Genomic DNA, 17,870 nt, shown 5'->3' on the forward strand with positions numbered 1-17,870 from the left:
TATTATTTTTTTTTTTTTTGGGTTTACGACGCTTGTTTCTGTTGTGTTAACGGCTTTTGGCCGTGCTAGTTGATTTGTAGAGCTGAGCGGAAAGTCAACAATTCCCCGACTCAGCTACTTATCGGCAATTGCCTTGAAGCGAGCATTTTTCCCACACTTGCCGCCGGTAACTGATTATACCACTTACACGGGGGCCAGTCCCATACCCAAACCCAGACTCAGACCCATAACCAGACCCAGACGCATACCCACATCCAGCATCGCAGCACGGAGCGATGAGCCGACGCCAAACCGGTTCTCCACGGATCGGTGCGAATCGGTGGTGATATGGCGATGATATAGTGGTGATATAGTGCTGATCTACTGATGCAGTGCACTGCCGGAAGCTGTGCGACGATGAGGGATGAGCACAGGGTGTCGAAAACCAAGCAAGCTTTCAAGACTGCACTGGAAAAAATTGAATTACAATGGGAAAGAAATTGGGAGTCTATCCAATGATTCAGTGCAATTATTTCGAATGCTTGAATAGTAGCCCATGCTACTAATGGTTACATTCTATTTATAGCTAATTTCCATCTAATCAACTCATTTCCACGTAATAATAGGCGAGATTATAAACCTATGATTAAGATAATATTTTACGAATGGCTCGTTCCGATGTCCTCATATTAAAGTCCCACTAATTCCCCTGGCTAATTTCTTTCTAATGAGAACCAGTTATGGACCCCGCAGCGCTGCCCAACCCAAAGAAGTGGGAAAAGCAGCGACGCCGGCGGAGGCAGCTATCCGATGGTTGGCCATAACCCAACCCATTCATAAACCCAAAGTGCCGCTCGACCTCAGATCAGTAGCGTGTTGACCGTCCGTCGAGATGCCGAGATTGTTGAGCAAGTGCAGCGTGTTCGCCCTTGGGGCGCCTGCAGTGCTCCTCCTTGTTTTGGTTTGCGAGAAGGGATTAACCGGAGCTCAGACTGTAACCAGCACTACCGCAGCGCCATCTGGCGGCTACTGTGCGCCAGCACTTTGTGAGCTGTACAATGGAACGCATTTGCTGCACATGCCGCATACCGCGTGTGGCAACAACGGCAGCTTCTCACCCGCCTGTGGACCGGAACCCAAACTCCTCGAAATGAGCGAGCGGCGACGCCAACTGCTGCTGGACATGCACAATTTGGCCAGATCGAAGATCGCCAGCGGAAATCTGGATGGCTATCGAAGTGCCGCCCATATGCCGCTGCTGCGTTGGGACAACGAACTGGAGCAAATGGCCGCCTTGCACGCCAAACGCTGCCAATTCGCGCACGACAAGTGCCGCAACACGCCGCGTTTCCAGTTTAGTGGCCAGAATATCGGTTACTTTTGGATCGGAAGAGAGTTCAAATCGCATTCGCGACGCATGAAATCCTTTGTGATCAACTGGTTCCGCGAGTACCAGGATGCCAATCAGAGCTTCATCGATAGATATCATGCACATCCACAAGGGTAAGTTCTGTATAGAAAATTGTTCCCGATCTTGAGAACTTAACAAGATGCCGACTTTGTTTAAGGTCTTTAGAAAAATTTAGAAGATTTAATAAACTAATTTCCTTCCGCAGCAAGAAGATCGGCCACTTTACATTACTTGTGTCGGATCGAGTGAATCGCGTGGGCTGCGCCGGTGTCCGCTTCCTAGAGGTCAAATCCAATCGATTCCAGTTCATGTTGACGTGCAACTATGACTACAACAACATTTTCAACGAACCCATTTATCAATCTGGTCCGGCGGCATCCAAGTGCCCCCAGCATCAAATCAGCGAAAAGTTCCCCGGTTTGTGTGACTGGCGGGATCCCAGCAACGATTTCGACAGCGAGGAGAGTGCTGAGGATGCTAATACCTTGGACAACAATATCCCCCTGTAAAATACAAAAAAAATCCCAATCACTTGAATCTAATACTCGTGCAGCCCCACCTGGAAAAAGTTACAAAAGAAACATTTTTTTTTTATATGTAAGATATCATTTTAAATGAGTTATTGTAGAATCTTTGGAATACAATTTGTAATTACAGTTTTAAAGTTCGGTTACTAATAATATGTTACTAAGCTAACTTTAAAATTGTTATGTTGTTGACCGTTTATTAGAATTAAAATTTACATTACGGATTCAATAAGCTTATCACTACTGTAGTGCAGATGCTTTACGAAATATTGGGCGGGCTTCTTAATGGTTTTCCAGTTATCACATCAAAGATATTAAACGGAGGGAGAGATTCGGTTGTCGTCTTCTCCGATGTCGGCTGTTCGGTTGTCGTCCTATGAGAAGTCCGGTGTGGCTTTGTCCCGTCAGTAGGCTTCAAAGTTGTCGGCCTATGAGAAGTCCGGTGTGGCTTTGTTCCGGCAGTAGGCTTCAGAGTTGTGGGCTTGGTACTCGTAGCTTCGGTTGGCTTGGCACTCGTTCCTTCGGTTGGTTTCACAGTTGTCGGCTTGGCACTTGTACCCTCAGTTGGTTTCAGAGTCGTAGGCTTCGCACTTGTACCCTCAGTTGGTTTCAGAGTTGTAGGCTTGGCACTAGTGGCTTCGGTTGGCTTGGCACTCGTTCCTTCGGTTGGTTTCAGAGTTGTGGGCTTGGCACTTGTTCCTTCGGTTGGTTTCAGAGTTGTGGGCTTAGCAGACGTTCCTTCAGTTGGTTTCAGAGTTGTAGGCTTGGCACTAGTGGCTTCGGTTGGCTTGGCACTCGTTCCTTCGGTTGGTTTCAAAGTTGTCGGCTTGGCACTTGTTCCTTCGGTTGGTTTGAGAGTTGTGGGCTTAGCAGACGTTCCTTCAGTTGGTTTCAGAGTTGTAGGCCTGGCACTAGTGGCTTCGGTTGGCTTGGCACTCGTTCCTTCGGTTGGTTTCAGAGTTGTAGGCTTGGCACTTGTACCCTCAGTTGGTTTCAGAGTTGTAGGCTTGGCACTCGTCGCTTCGGTTGGCTTGGCACTCGTTCCTTCGGTTGGTTTCAGAGTTGTGGGCTTGGCACTTGTTCCTTCGGTTGGTTTCAGAGTTGTGGGCTTAGCAGACGTTCCTTCAGTTGGTTTCAGAGTTGTAGGCCTGGCACTAGTGGCTTCGGTTGGCTTGGCACTCGTTCCTTCGGTTGGTTTCAGAGTTGTAGGCTTGGCACTTGTACCCTCAGTTGGTTTCAGAGTTGTAGGCTTGGCACTCGTCGCTTCGGTTGGCTTGGCACTCGTTCCTTCGGTTGGTTTCAGAGTTGTGGGCTTAGCAGACGTTCCTTCAGTTGGTTTCAGAGTTGTAGGCTTGGCACTAGTGGCTTCGGTTGGCTTGGCACTCGTTCCTTCGGTTGGTTTCAGAGTTGTGGGCTTAGCAGACGTTCCTTCAGTTGGTTTCAGAGTTGTAGGCTTGGCACTAGTGGCTTCGGTTGGCTTGGCACTCGTTCCTTCGGTTGGTTTCAAAGTTGTCGGCTTGGCACTTGTTCCTTCGGTTGGTTTGAGAGTTGTGGGCTTAGCAGACGTTCCTTCAGTTGGTTTCAGAGTTGTAGGCCTGGCACTAGTGGCTTCGGTTGGCTTGGCACTCGTTCCTTCGGTTGGTTTCAGAGTTGTAGGCTTGGCACTTGTACCCTCAGTTGGTTTCAGAGTTGTAGGCTTGGCACTAGTGGCTTCGGTTGGCTTGGCACTCGTTCCTTCGGTTGGTTTCAGAGTTGTGGGCTTAGCAGACGTTCCTTCAGTTGGTTTCAGAGTTGTAGGCTTGGCACTTGTACCCTCAGTTGGTTTCAGAGTTGTAGGCTTGGCACTCGTGGCTTCGGTTGGCTTAGCACTCGTTCCTTCGGTTGGTTTCAGAGTTGTGGGCTTAGCAGACGTTCCTTCAGTTGGTTTCAGAGTTGTAGGCTTGGCACTCGTCGCTTCGGTTGGCTTGGCACTCGTTCCTTCGGTTGGTTTCAGAGTTGTGGGCTTAGCAGACGTCCCTTCAGTTGGTTTCAGAGTTGTAGGCTTGGCACTAGTGGCTTCGGTTGGCTTGGCACTCGTTCCTTCGGTTGGTTTCAGAGTTGTAGGCTTGGCACTTGTACCCTCAGTTGGTTTCAGAGTTGTAGGCTTGGCACTAGTGGCTTCGGTTGGCTTGGCACTCGTTCCTTCGGTTGGTTTCAGAGTTGTCGGCTTGGCACTCGTTCCTTCGGTTGGTATCAGAGTTGTGGGCTTAGCAGACGTTCCTTCAGTTGGTTTTAGAGTTGTAGGCTTGGCACTAGTGGCTTCGGTTGGCTTGGCACTCGTTCCTTCGGTTGGTTTCAAAGTTGTCGGCTTGGCACTTGTACCCTCAGTTGGTTTCAGAGTTGTAGGCTTGACACTCGTTCCTTCGGTTGGTTTCAGAGTTGTGGGCTTAGCAGACGTACCTTCAGTTGGTTTCAGAGTTGTAGGCTTGGCACTAGTGGCTTCGGTTGGCTTGGCACTCGTTCCTTCGGTTGGTTTCAGAGTTGTGGGCTTAGCAGACGTTCCTTCAGTTGGTTTCAGAGTTGTAGGCCTGGCACTAGTGGCTTCGGTTGGCTTGGCACTCGTTCCTTCGGTTGGTTTCAGAGTTGTAGGCTTGGCACTTGTACCCTCAGTTGGTTTCAGAGTTGTAGGCTTGACACTCGTTCCTTCGGTTGGTTTCAGAGTTGTGGGCTTAGCAGACGTACCTTCAGTTGGTTTCAGAGTTGTAGGCTTGGCACTAGTGGCTTCGGTTGGCTTGGCACTCGTTCCTTCGGTTGGTTTCAGAGTTGTGGGCTTAGCAGACGTTCCTTCAGTTGGTTTCAGAGTTGTAGGCTTGGCACTCGTCGCTTCGGTTGGCTTGGCACTTGTTCCTTCGGTTGGTTTCAGAGTTGTAGGCTTGGCACTTGTACCCTCAGTTGGTTTCAGAGTTGTAGGCTTGGCACTAGTGGCTTCGGTTGGCTTGGCACTCGTTCCTTCGGTTGGTTTCAGAGTTGTGGGCTTAGCAGACGTTCCTTCAGTTGGTTTCAGAGTTGTAGGCTTGGCACTTGTACCCTCAGTTGGTTTCAGAGTTGTAGGCTTGGCACTCGTAGCTTCGGTTGGCTTGGCACTCGTTCCTTCGGTTGGTTTCAGAGTTGTGGGCTTAGCAGACGTTCCTTCAGTTGGTTTCAGAGTTGTAGGCCTGGCACTAGTGGCTTCGGTTGGCTTGGCACTCGTTCCTTCGGTTGGTTTCAGAGTTGTAGGCTTGGCACTTGTACCCTCAGTTGGTTTCAGAGTTGTAGGCTTGGCACTCGTCGCTTCGGTTGGCTTGGCACTCGTTCCTTCGGTTGGTTTCAGAGTTGTGGGCTTAGCAGACGTTCCTTCAGTTGGTTTCAGAGTTGTAGGCTTGGCACTAGTGGCATCGGTTGGCTTGGCACTCGTTCCTTCGGTTGGTTTCAGAGTTGTAGGCTTGGCACTTGTACCCTCAGTTGGTTTCAGAGTTGTAGGCTTGGCACTCGTAGCTTCGGTTGGCTTGACACTCGTTCCTTCGGTTGGTTTCAGAGTTGTAGGCTTGGCACTAGTGGCTTCGGTTGGCTTGGCACTCGTTCCTTCGGTTGGTTTCAGAGTTGTAGGCTTGGCACTTGTACCCTCAGTTGGTTTCAGAGTTGTAGGCTTGACACTCGTAGCTTCGGTTGGCTTGGCACTCGTTCCTTCGGTTGGTTTCAGAGTTGTGGGCTTAGCAGACGTTCCTTCAGTTGGTTTCAGAGTTGTAGGCTTGGCACTAGTGGCTTCGGTTGGCTTGGCACTCGTTCCTTCGGTTGGTTTCAGAGTTGTGGGCTTAGCAGACGTTCCTTCAGTTGGTTTCAGAGTTGTAGGCTTGGCACTTGTACCCTCAGTTGGTTTCAGAGTTGTAGGCTTGGCACTAGTGGCTTCGGTTGGCTTGGCACTCGTTCCTTCGGTTGGTTTCAAAGTTGTCGGCTTGGCACTTGTTCCTTCGGTTGGTTTGAGAGTTGTGGGCTTAGCAGACGTTCCTTCAGTTGGTTTCAGAGTTGTAGGCCTGGCACTAGTGGCTTCGGTTGGCTTGGCACTCGTTCCTTCGGTTGGTTTCAGAGTTGTAGGCTTGGCACTTGTACCCTCAGTTGGTTTCAGGGTTGTAGGCTTGGCACTCGTCGCTTCGGTTGGCTTGGCACTCGTTCCTTCGGTTGGTTTCAGAGTTGTGGGCTTAGCAGACGTTCCTTCAGTTGGTTTCAGAGTTGTAGGCTTGGCACTTGTACCCTCAGTTGGTTTCAGAGTTGTAGGCTTGGCACTCGTAGCTTCGGTTGGCTTGGCACTCGTTCCTTCGGTTGGTTTCAGAGTTGTAGGCTTGGCACTTGTACCCTCAGTTGGTTTCAGAGTTGTAGGCTTGGCACTCGTCGCTTCGGTTGGCTTGGCACTCGTTCCTTCGGTTGGTTTCAGAGTTGTGGGCTTAGCAGACGTTCCTTCAGTTGGTTTCAGAGTTGTAGGCTTGGCACTTGTACCCTCAGTTGGTTTCAGAGTTGTAGGCTTGGCACTAGTGGCTTCGGTTGGCTTGGCACTCGTTCCTTCGGTTGGTTTCAGAGTTGTGGGCTTAGCAGACGTTCCTTCAGTTGGTTTCAGAGTTGTAGGCTTGGCACTAGTGGCTTCGGTTGGCTTGGCACTCGTTCCTTCGGTTGGTTTCAGAGTTGTGGGCTTAGAAGACGTTCCTTCAGTTGGTTTCAGAGTTGTAGGCTTGGCACTTGTACCCTCAGTTGGTTTCAGAGTTGTAGGCTTGGCACTCGTAGCTTCGGTTGGCTTGGCACTCGTTCCTTCGGTTGGTTTCAGAGTTGTGGGCTTAGCAGACGTTCCATCAGTTGGTTTCAGAGTTGTAGGCTTGGCACTAGTGGCTTCGGTTGGCTTGGCACTCGTTCCTTCGGTTGGTTTCAAAGTTGTCGGCTTGGCACTTGTTCCTTCGGTTGGTTTGAGAGTTGTGGGCTTAGCAGACGTTCCTTCAGTTGGTTTCAGAGTTGTAGGCCTGGCACTAGTGGCTTCGGTTGGCTTGGCACTCGTTCCTTCGGTTGGTTTCAGAGTTGTAGGCTTGGCACTTGTACCCTCAGTTGGTTTCAGAGTTGTAGGCTTGGCACTCGTCGCTTCGGTTGGCTTGGCACTCGTTCCTTCGGTTGGTTTCAGAGTTGTGGGCTTAGCAGACGTTCCTTCAGTTGGTTTCAGAGTTGTAGGCCTGGCACTAGTGGCTTCGGTTGGCTTGGCACTCGTTCCTTCGGTTGGTTTCAGAGTTGTGGGCTTAGCAGACGTTCCATCAGTTGGTTTCAGAGTTGTAGGCCTGGCACTAGTGGCTTCGGTTGGCTTGGCACTCGTTCCTTCGGTTGGTTTCAGAGTTGTAGGCTTGGCACTTGTACCCTCAGTTGGTTTCAGTGTTGTAGGCTTGGCACTCGTAGCTTCGGTTGGCTTGGCACTCGTTCCTTCGGTTGGTTTCAGAGTTGTGGGCTTAGCAGACGTTCCTTCAGTTGGTTTCAGAGTTGTAGGCCTGGCACTAGTGGCTTCGGTTGGCTTGGCACTCGTTCCTTCGGTTGGTTTCAGAGTTGTAGGCTTGGCACTTGTACCCTCAGTTGGTTTCAGAGTTGTAGGCTTGGCACTCGTAGCTTCGGTTGGCTTGACACTCGTTCCTTCGGTTGGTTTCAGACTTGTGGGCTTAGCAGACGTACCTTCAGTTGGTTTCAGAGTTGTAGGCTTGGCACTAGTGGCTTCGGTTGGCTTGGCACTCGTTCCTTCGGTTGGTTTCAAAGTTGTCGGCTTGGCACTTGTTCCTTCGGTTGGTTTGAGAGTTGTGGGCTTAGCAGACGTTCCTTCAGTTGGTTTCAGAGTTGTAGGCCTGGCACTAGTGGCTTCGGTTGGCTTGGCACTCGTTCCTTCGGTTGGTTTCAGAGTTGTAGGCTTGGCACTTGTACCCTCAGTTGGTTTCAGAGTTGTAGGCTTGGCACTCGTAGCTTCGGTTGGCTTGGCACTCGTTCCTTCGGTTGGTTTCAGAGTTGTGGGCTTAGCAGACGTTCCTTCAGTTGGTTTCAGAGTTGTAGGCCTGGCACTAGTGGCTTCGGTTGGCTTGGCACTCGTTCCTTCGGTTGGTTTCAGAGTTGTAGGCTTGGCACTTGTACCCTCAGTTGGTTTCAGAGTTGTAGGCTTGGCACTCGTCGCTTCGGTTGGCTTGGCACTCGTTCCTTCGGTTGGTTTCAGAGTTGTGGGCTTAGCAGACGTTCCTTCAGTTGGTTTCAGAGTTGTAGGCTTGGCACTTGTACCCTCAGTTGGTTTCAGAGTTGTAGGCTTGGCACTAGTGGCTTCGGTTGGCTTGGCACTCGTTCCTTCGGTTGGTTTCAGAGTTGTGGGCTTAGCAGACGTTCCTTCAGTTGGTTTCAGAGTTGTAGGCTTGGCACTAGTGGCTTCGGTTGGCTTGGCACTCGTTCCTTCGGTTGGTTTCAGAGTTGTGGGCTTAGAAGACGTTCCTTCAGTTGGTTTCAGAGTTGTAGGCTTGGCACTTGTACCCTCAGTTGGTTTCAGAGTTGTAGGCTTGGCACTCGTAGCTTCGGTTGGCTTGGCACTCGTTCCTTCGGTTGGTTTCAGAGTTGTGGGCTTAGCAGACGTTCCATCAGTTGGTTTCAGAGTTGTAGGCTTGGCACTAGTGGCTTCGGTTGGCTTGGCACTCGTTCCTTCGGTTGGTTTCAAAGTTGTCGGCTTGGCACTTGTTCCTTCGGTTGGTTTGAGAGTTGTGGGCTTAGCAGACGTTCCTTCAGTTGGTTTCAGAGTTGTAGGCCTGGCACTAGTGGCTTCGGTTGGCTTGGCACTCGTTCCTTCGGTTGGTTTCAGAGTTGTAGGCTTGGCACTTGTACCCTCAGTTGGTTTCAGAGTTGTAGGCTTGGCACTCGTCGCTTCGGTTGGCTTGGCACTCGTTCCTTCGGTTGGTTTCAGAGTTGTGGGCTTAGCAGACGTTCCTTCAGTTGGTTTCAGAGTTGTAGGCCTGGCACTAGTGGCTTCGGTTGGCTTGGCACTCGTTCCTTCGGTTGGTTTCAGAGTTGTGGGCTTAGCAGACGTTCCATCAGTTGGTTTCAGAGTTGTAGGCCTGGCACTAGTGGCTTCGGTTGGCTTGGCACTCGTTCCTTCGGTTGGTTTCAGAGTTGTAGGCTTGGCACTTGTACCCTCAGTTGGTTTCAGTGTTGTAGGCTTGGCACTCGTAGCTTCGGTTGGCTTGGCACTCGTTCCTTCGGTTGGTTTCAGAGTTGTGGGCTTAGCAGACGTTCCTTCAGTTGGTTTCAGAGTTGTAGGCCTGGCACTAGTGGCTTCGGTTGGCTTGGCACTCGTTCCTTCGGTTGGTTTCAGAGTTGTAGGCTTGGCACTTGTACCCTCAGTTGGTTTCAGAGTTGTAGGCTTGGCACTCGTAGCTTCGGTTGGCTTGACACTCGTTCCTTCGGTTGGTTTCAGACTTGTGGGCTTAGCAGACGTACCTTCAGTTGGTTTCAGAGTTGTAGGCTTGGCACTAGTGGCTTCGGTTGGCTTGGCACTCGTTCCTTCGGTTGGTTTCAAAGTTGTCGGCTTGGCACTTGTTCCTTCGGTTGGTTTGAGAGTTGTGGGCTTAGCAGACGTTCCTTCAGTTGGTTTCAGAGTTGTAGGCCTGGCACTAGTGGCTTCGGTTGGCTTGGCACTCGTTCCTTCGGTTGGTTTCAGAGTTGTAGGCTTGGCACTTGTACCCTCAGTTGGTTTCAGAGTTGTAGGCTTGGCACTCGTAGCTTCGGTTGGCTTGGCACTCGTTCCTTCGGTTGGTTTCAGAGTTGTGGGCTTAGCAGACGTTCCTTCAGTTGGTTTCAGAGTTGTAGGCCTGGCACTAGTGGCTTCGGTTGGCTTGGCACTCGTTCCTTCGGTTGGTTTCAGAGTTGTAGGCTTGGCACTTGTACCCTCAGTTGGTTTCAGAGTTGTAGGCTTGGCACTCGTAGCTTCGGTTGGCTTGACACTCGTTCCTTCGGTTGGTTTCAGAGTTGTGGGCTTAGCAGACGTTCCTTCAGTTGGTTTCAGAGTTGTAGGCTTGGCACTTGTACCCTCAGTTGGTTTCAGAGTTGTAGGCTTGGCACTCGTAGCTTCGGTTGGCTTGGCACTCGTTCCTTCGGTTGGTTTCAGAGTTGTGGGCTTAGCAGACGTTCCTTCAGTTGGTTTCAGAGTTGTAGGCTTGGCACTAGTGGCTTCGGTTGGCTTGGCACTCGTTCCTTCGGTTGGTTTCAGAGTTGTGGGCTTAGCAGACGTTCCTTCGGTTGGTTTCAGAGTTGTAGGCTTGGCACTAGTGGCTTCGGTTGGCTTGGCACTCGTTCCTTCGGTTGGTTTCAGAGTTGTCGGCTTGGCACTTGTTCCTTCGGTTGGTTTCAGAGTTGTGGGCTTAGCAGACGTTCCTTCAGTTGGTTTCAGAGTTGTAGGCTTGGCACTAGTGGCTTCGGTTGGCTTGGCACTCGTTCCTTCGGTTGGTTTCAGAGTTGTAGGCTTGGCACTTGTACCCTCAGTTGGTTTCAGAGTTGTAGGCTTGGCACTAGTGGCTTCGGTTGGCTTGGCACTCGTTCCTTCGGTTGGTTTCAGAGTTGTGGGCTTAGCAGACGTTCCTTCAGTTGGTTTCAGAGTTGTAGGCCTGGCACTAGTGGCTTCGGTTGGCTTGGCACTCGTTCCTTCGGTTGGTTTCAGAGTTATAGGCTTGGCACTTGTACCCTCAGTTGGTTTCAGAGTTGTAGGCTTGGCACTCGTAGCTTCGGTTGGCTTGGCACTCGTTCCTTCGGTTGGTTTCAGAGTTGTGGGCTTAGCAGACGTTCCTTCAGTTGGTTTCAGAGTTGTAGGCCTGGCACTAGTGGCTTCGGTTGGCTTGGCACTCGTTCCTTCGGTTGGTTTCAGAGTTGTAGGCTTGGCACTTGTACCCTCAGTTGGTTTCAGAGTTGTAGGCTTGGCACTCGTAGCTTCGGTTGGCTTGACACTCGTTCCTTCGGTTGGTTTCAGAGTTGTGGGCTTAGCAGACGTTCCTTCAGTTGGTTTCAGAGTTGTAGGCTTGGCACTTGTACCCTCAGTTGGTTTCAGAGTTGTAGGCTTGGCACTCGTAGCTTCGGTTGGCTTGGCACTCGTTCCTTCGGTTGGTTTCAGAGTTGTGGGCTTAGCAGACGTTCCTTCAGTTGGTTTCAGAGTTGTAGGCTTGGCACTAGTGGCTTCGGTTGGCTTGGCACTCGTTCCTTCGGTTGATTTCAGAGTTGTGGGCTTAGCAGACGTTCCTTCAGTTGGTTTCAGAGTTGTAGGCTTGGCACTAGTGGCTTCGGTTGGCTTGGCACTCGTTCCTTCGGTTGGTTTCAGAGTTGTCGGCTTGGCACTTGTTCCTTCGGTTGGTTTCAGAGTTGTGGGCTTAGCAGACGTTCCTTCAGTTGGTTTCAGAGTTGTAGGCTTGGCACTTGTACCCTCAGTTGGTTTCAGAGTTGTAGGCTTGGCACTCGTAGCTTCGGTTGGCTTGGCACTCGTTCCTTCGGTTGGTTTCAGAGTTGTGGGCTTAGCAGACGTTCCTTCAGTTGGTTTCAGAGTTGTAGGCTTGGCACTAGTGGCTTCGGTTGGCTTGGCACTCGTTCCTTCGGTTGGTTTCAGAGTTGTGGGCTTAGCAGACGTTCCTTCAGTTGGTTTCAGAGTTGTAGGCTTGGCACTAGTGGCTTCGGTTGGCTTGGCACTCGTTCCTTCGGTTGGTTTCAGAGTTGTCGGCTTGGCACTTGTTCCTTCGGTTGGTTTCAGAGTTGTGGGCTTAGCAGACGTTCCTTCAGTTGGTTTCAGAGTTGTAGGCTTGGCACTAGTGGCTTCGGTTGGCTTGGCACTCGTTCCTTCGGTTGGTTTCAGAGTTGTAGGCTTGGCACTTGTACCCTCAGTTGGTTTCAGAGTTGTAGGCTTGGCACTCGTAGCTTCGGTTGGCTTGGCACTCGTTCCTTCGGTTGGTTTCAGAGTTGTAGGCTTGGCACTTGTACCCTCAGTTGGTTTCAGAGTTGTAGGCTTGGCACTAGTGGCTTCGGTTGGCTTGGCACTCGTTCCTTCGGTTGGTTTCAGAGTTGTGGGCTTAGCAGACGTTCCTTCAGTTGGTTTCAGAGTTGTAGGCTTGGCACTAGTGGCTTCGGTTGGCTTGGCACTCGTTCCTTCGGTTGGTTTCAGAGTTGTCGGCTTGGCACTTGTTCCTTCGGTTGGTTTCAGAGTTGTGGGCTTAGCAGACGTTCCTTCAGTTGGTTTCAGAGTTGTAGGCTTGGCACTAGTGGCTTCGGTTGGCTTGGCACTCGTTCCTTCGGTTGGTTTCAGAGTTGTAGGCTTGGCACTTGTACCCTCAGTTGGTTTCAGAGTTGTAGGCTTGGCACTCGTAGCTTCGGTTGGCTTGGCACTCGTTCCTTCGGTTGGTTTCAGAGTTGTGGGCTTAGCAGACGTTCCTTCAGTTGGTTTCAGAGTTGTAGGCCTGGCACTAGTGGCTTCGGTTGGCTTGGCACTCGTTCCTTCGGTTGGTTTCAGAGTTGTAGGCTTGGCACTTGTACCCTCAGTTGGTTTCAGAGTTGTAGGCTTGGCACTCGTAGCTTCGGTTGGCTTGGCACTCGTTCCTTCGGTTGGTTTCAGAGTTGTGGGCTTAGCAGACGTTCCTTCAGTTGGTTTCAGAGTTGTAGGCCTGGCACTAGTGGCTTCGGTTGGCTTGGCACTCGTTCCTTCGGTTGGTTTCAGAGTTGTAGGCTTGGCACTTGTACCCTCAGTTGGTTTCAGAGTTGTAGGCTTGGCACTCGTAGCTTCGGTTGGCTTGGCACTCGTTCCTTCGGTTGGTTTCAGAGTTGTGGGCTTAGCAGACGTTCCTTCAGTTGGTTTCAGAGTTGTAGGCCTGGCACTAGTGGCTTCGGTTGGCTTGGCACTCGTTCCTTCGGTTGGTTTCAGAGTTGTAGGCTTGGCACTTGTACCCTCAGTTGGTTTCAGAGTTGTAGGCTTGGCACTCGTAGCTTCGGTTGGCTTGACACTCGTTCCTTCGGTTGGTTTCAGACTTGTGGGCTTAGCAGACGTACCTTCAGTTGGTTTCAGAGTTGTAGGCTTGGCACTAGTGGCTTCGGTTGGCTTGGCACTCGTTCCTTCGGTTGGTTTCAAAGTTGTCGGCTTGGCACTTGTTCCTTCGGTTGGTTTGAGAGTTGTGGGCTTAGCAGACGTTCCTTCAGTTGGTTTCAGAGTTGTAGGCCTGGCACTAGTGGCTTCGGTTGGCTTGGCACTCGTTCCTTCGGTTGGTTTCAGAGTTGTAGGCTTGGCACTTGTACCCTCAGTTGGTTTCAGAGTTGTAGGCTTGGCACTCGTAGCTTCGGTTGGCTTGGCACTCGTTCCTTCGGTTGGTTTCAGAGTTGTGGGCTTAGCAGACGTTCCTTCAGTTGGTTTCAGAGTTGTAGGCCTGGCACTAGTGGCTTCGGTTGGCTTGGCACTCGTTCCTTCGGTTGGTTTCAGAGTTGTAGGCTTGGCACTTGTACCCTCAGTTGGTTTCAGAGTTGTAGGCTTGGCACTCGTAGCTTCGGTTGGCTTGACACTCGTTCCTTCGGTTGGTTTCAGAGTTGTGGGCTTAGCAGACGTTCCTTCAGTTGGTTTCAGAGTTGTAGGCTTGGCACTTGTACCCTCAGTTGGTTTCAGAGTTGTAGGCTTGGCACTCGTAGCTTCGGTTGGCTTGGCACTCGTTCCTTCGGTTGGTTTCAGAGTTGTGGGCTTAGCAGACGTTCCTTCAGTTGGTTTCAGAGTTGTAGGCCTGGCACTAGTGGCTTCGGTTGGCTTGGCACTCGTTCCTTCGGTTGGTTTCAGAGTTGTAGGCTTGGCACTTGTACCCTCAGTTGGTTTCAGAGTTGTAGGCTTGGCACTCGTAGCTTCGGTTGGCTTGGCACTCGTTCCTTCGGTTGGTTTCAGAGTTGTGGGCTTAGCAGACGTTCCTTCAGTTGGTTTCAGAGTTGTAGGCCTGGCACTAGTGGCTTCGGTTGGCTTGGCACTCGTTCCTTCGGTTGGTTTCAGAGTTGTAGGCTTGGCACTTGTACCCTCAGTTGGTTTCAGAGTTGTAGGCTTGGCACTCGTAGCTTCGGTTGGCTTGACACTCGTTCCTTCGGTTGGTTTCAGACTTGTGGGCTTAGCAGACGTACCTTCAGTTGGTTTCAGAGTTGTAGGCTTGGCACTAGTGGCTTCGGTTGGCTTGGCACTCGTTCCTTCGGTTGGTTTCAAAGTTGTCGGCTTGGCACTTGTTCCTTCGGTTGGTTTGAGAGTTGTGGGCTTAGCAGACGTTCCTTCAGTTGGTTTCAGAGTTGTAGGCCTGGCACTAGTGGCTTCGGTTGGCTTGGCACTCGTTCCTTCGGTTGGTTTCAGAGTTGTAGGCTTGGCACTTGTACCCTCAGTTGGTTTCAGAGTTGTAGGCTTGGCACTCGTAGCTTCGGTTGGCTTGACACTCGTTCCTTCGGTTGGTTTCAGAGTTGTGGGCTTAGCAGACGTTCCTTCAGTTGGTTTCAGAGTTGTAGGCTTGGCACTTGTACCCTCAGTTGGTTTCAGAGTTGTAGGCTTGGCACTCGTAGCTTCGGTTGGCTTGACACTCGTTCCTTCGGTTGGTTTCAGACTTGTGGGCTTAGCAGACGTACCTTCAGTTGGTTTCAGAGTTGTAGGCTTGGCACTAGTGGCTTCGGTTGGCTTGGCACTCGTTCCTTCGGTTGGTTTCAGAGTTGTGGGCTTAGCAGACGTTCCTTCAGTTGGTTTCAGAGTTGTAGGCCTGGCACTAGTGGCTTCGGTTGGCTTGGCACTCGTTCCTTCGGTTGGTTTCAGAGTTGTAGGCTTGGCACTTGTACCCTCAGTTGGTTTCAGAGTTGTAGGCTTGGCACTCGTAGCTTCGGTTGGCTTGACACTCGTTCCTTCGGTTGGTTTCAGAGTTGTGGGCTTAGCAGACGTTCCTTCAGTTGGTTTCAGAGTTGTAGGCTTGGCACTTGTACCCTCAGTTGGTTTCAGAGTTGTAGGCTTGGCACTCGTAGCTTCGGTTGGCTTGGCACTCGTTCCTTCGGTTGGTTTCAGAGTTGTGGGCTTAGCAGACGTTCCTTCAGTTGGTTTCAGAGTTGTAGGCTTGACACTAGTGGCTTCGGTTGGCTTGGCACTCGTTCCTTCGGTTGGTTTCAGAGTTGTAGGCTTGGCACTTGTACCCTCAGTTGGTTTCAGAGTTGTAGGCTTGGCACTCGTAGCTTCGGTTGGCTTGACACTCGTTCCTTCGGTTGGTTTCAGACTTGTGGGCTTAGCAGACGTACCTTCAGTTGGTTTCAGAGTTGTAGGCTTGGCACTAGTGGCTTCGGTTGGCTTGGCACTCGTTCCTTCGGTTGGTTTCAAAGTTGTCGGCTTGGCACTTGTTCCTTCGGTTGGTTTGAGAGTTGTGGGCTTAGCAGACGTTCCTTCAGTTGGTTTCAGAGTTGTAGGCCTGGCACTAGTGGCTTCGGTTGGCTTGGCACTCGTTCCTTCGGTTGGTTTCAGAGTTGTAGGCTTGGCACTTGTACCCTCAGTTGGTTTCAGAGTTGTAGGCTTGGCACTCGTAGCTTCGGTTGGCTTGGCACTCGTTCCTTCGGTTGGTTTGAGAGTTGTGGGCTTAGCAGACGTTCCTTCAGTTGGTTTCAGAGTTGTAGGCCTGGCACTAGTGGCTTCGGTTGGCTTGGCACTCGTTCCTTCGGTTGGTTTCAGAGTTGTAGGCTTGGCACTTGTACCCTCAGTTGGTTTCAGAGTTGTAGGCTTGGCACTCGTAGCTTCGGTTGGCTTGGCACTCGTTCCTTCGGTTGGTTTCAGAGTTGTGGGCTTAGCAGACGTTCCTTCAGTTGGTTTCAGAGTTGTAGGCCTGGCACTAGTGGCTTCGGTTGGCTTGGCACTCGTTCCTTCGGTTGGTTTCAGAGTTGTAGGCTTGGCACTTGTACCCTCAGTTGGTTTCAGAGTTGTAGGCTTGGCACTCGTAGCTTCGGTTGGCTTGACACTCGTTCCTTCGGTTGGTTTCAGACTTGTGGGCTTAGCAGACGTACCTTCAGTTGGTTTCAGAGTTGTAGGCTTGGCACTAGTGGCTTCGGTTGGCTTGGCACTCGTTCCTTCGGTTGGTTTCAAAGTTGTCGGCTTGGCACTTGTTCCTTCGGTTGGTTTGAGAGTTGTGGGCTTAGCAGACGTTCCTTCAGTTGGTTTCAGAGTTGTAGGCCTGGCACTAGTGGCTTCGGTTGGCTTGGCACTCGTTCCTTCGGTTGGTTTCAGAGTTGTAGGCTTGGCACTTGTACCCTCAGTTGGTTTCAGAGTTGTAGGCTTGGCACTCGTAGCTTCGGTTGGCTTGGCACTCGTTCCTTCGGTTGGTTTCAGAGTTGTGGGCTTAGCAGACGTTCCTTCAGTTGGTTTCAGAGTTGTAGGCCTGGCACTAGTGGCTTCGGTTGGCTTGGCACTCGTTCCTTCGGTTGGTTTCAGAGTTGTAGGCTTGGCACTTGTACCCTCAGTTGGTTTCAGAGTTGTAGGCTTGGCACTCGTAGCTTCGGTTGGCTTGACACTCGTTCCTTCGGTTGGTTTCAGAGTTGTGGGCTTAGCAGACGTTCCTTCAGTTGGTTTCAGAGTTGTAGGCTTGGCACTTGTACCCTCAGTTGGTTTCAGAGTTGTAGGCTTGGCACTCGTAGCTTCGGTTGGCTTGGCACTCGTTCCTTCGGTTGGTTTCAGAGTTGTGGGCTTAGCAGACGTTCCTTCAGTTGGTTTCAGAGTTGTAGGCTTGACACTAGTGGCTTCGGTTGGCTTGGCACTCGTTCCTTCGGTTGGTTTCAGAGTTGTAGGCTTGGCACTTGTACCCTCAGTTGGTTTCAGAGTTGTAGGCTTGGCACTAGTGGCTTCGGTTGGCTTGGCACTCGTTCCTTCGGTTGGTTTCAGAGTTGTGGGCTTAGCAGACGTTCCTTCAGTTGGTTTCAGAGTTGTAGGCCTGGCACTAGTGGCTTCGGTTGGCTTGGAACTCGTTCCTTCGGTTGGTTTCAGAGTTGTGGGCTTAGCAGACGTTCCTTCGGTTGGTTTCAGAGTTGTAGGCTTGGCACTCGTAGCTTCGGTTGGCTTGGCACTCGTTCCTTCGGTTGGTTTTAAAGTTGTCGGCTTGGCACTCGTTCCCTCAGTTGGCTTCAAAGTTGTCGGCTTGGCCGTCGTGCCTTTTGTTGGCTTCAGAGTGGTTGGTCCTCGTGTTGGTGTCTGAGTTGTCTTTAACGTTGTCCCGATTGTTGTTTCTAGTGTGGGCCTTGGAGTGGTGGCCCTTGAGCTCGTTGTGTCCTGACCACAATTGTGCGGAGTAGTGGTGGCATGTGGACATTGCGGCTTCGTCGGTGCTGGACTGGTAATGCGGTGCTCACAGGCGGGCGTGGTGGGATGAGCAGGACAAGGAGGTGGTGGCGGCTTTAGGGTGGTGGTGCTGGTTTTGTTGTTGCACGGATTGCGAAAGTGCAGGACTATCTCATTGGGTTTCTGGCCCGGCACGATGCGGATGTGGGGGCCAAACATCGTGAACGCGGCCGTGGTGGCCACCAGCAGGCAGATAACGAACAGTTGCATCTTGTCAACGTGGTGCTGCCTGTACTGAACTGTGTGTCCTTGCAATGTGTGTCCTTGCTGGGCGGTTCAGAGTGCTGTGTACACCCGAGCGACGCCCTCGGTACTGAGCTTGCCCGTCCATCCAAGAGCATATTTAAGCCGTGGTTGCGGGGGCGGCATCGGGTCCCTAGTCTGTGCAAGAATTTGAATTCCGGACAGCGACCGAAAGCTCGATCGTTCCGGCAGGCGGAACGGATGCACTGCTCGCCCCCTGGCACGCACGCACCTGCTCCGTATGGCGGGCACGGGTTTGCATAAGCCAGAGATTACGGTCGGTTCGGTTCGTCCAATCCGAAGGGCGCACGTTCCCCCGAAACCC

At 51.5% G+C, this 17,870-nt stretch overlaps 2 protein-coding genes across 2 annotated transcripts; one reads left to right on the top strand and one right to left on the bottom strand.

Moving 5' to 3' along the window:
* Positions 1-834: 834 nt before the first annotated feature.
* Positions 835-2,046, top strand: LOC122623112 (antigen 5 like allergen Cul n 1). The gene is made up of 2 exons (XM_043802054.1): positions 835-1,482; positions 1,596-2,046. Exons 1-2 carry the CDS (start codon positions 872-874, stop codon positions 1,897-1,899), a joined length of 915 nt encoding a protein of 304 aa, XP_043657989.1. The 5' UTR covers positions 835-871; the 3' UTR covers positions 1,900-2,046.
* On the bottom strand, positions 2,010-17,596 carry LOC122623111 (mucin-17). The gene is made up of 12 exons (XM_043802053.1): positions 17,025-17,596; positions 16,029-16,898; positions 14,734-15,392; positions 14,139-14,511; positions 13,041-13,706; positions 9,465-12,404; positions 8,853-9,236; positions 8,124-8,726; positions 7,677-7,793; positions 5,557-7,556; positions 2,424-5,226; positions 2,010-2,345 (listed from the first exon to the last, which is right to left on the bottom strand). Exons 1-12 carry the CDS (start codon positions 17,510-17,512, stop codon positions 2,177-2,179), a joined length of 12,072 nt encoding a protein of 4,023 aa, XP_043657988.1. The 5' UTR covers positions 17,513-17,596; the 3' UTR covers positions 2,010-2,176.
* Positions 17,597-17,870: the final 274 nt, after the last annotated feature.

Source organism: Drosophila teissieri, chromosome X (assembly GCF_016746235.2).
Source record: "Drosophila teissieri strain GT53w chromosome X, Prin_Dtei_1.1, whole genome shotgun sequence".
Taxonomy (NCBI): Eukaryota; Metazoa; Arthropoda; class Insecta; order Diptera; family Drosophilidae; genus Drosophila; species Drosophila teissieri.

What these genes read in the sequence shown, in the direction of transcription:
- LOC122623111 (XM_043802053.1), bottom strand. Translation starts at nt 17,512, where the DNA reads ATGCAACTGTTCGTTATCTGCCTGCTGGTGGCCACCACGGCCGCGTTC. An exon ending in ACCGAAGGAACGAGTGCCAA is followed by an intron (nt 12,405 to 13,040) that starts GCCAACCGAAGC and finishes CACTAGTGCCAG; the next exon opens with GCCTACAACTCTGAAACCAA. An exon ending in ACCGAAGGAACGAGTGCCAA is followed by an intron (nt 9,237 to 9,464) that starts GCCAACCGAAGC and finishes CACTAGTGCCAG; the next exon opens with GCCTACAACTCTGAAACCAA.
- LOC122623112 (XM_043802054.1), top strand. Translation starts at nt 872, where the DNA reads ATGCCGAGATTGTTGAGCAAGTGCAGCGTGTTCGCCCTTGGGGCGCCT. An exon ending in TATCATGCACATCCACAAGG is followed by an intron (nt 1,483 to 1,595) that starts GTAAGTTCTGTA and finishes TTCCTTCCGCAG; the next exon opens with CAAGAAGATCGGCCACTTTA.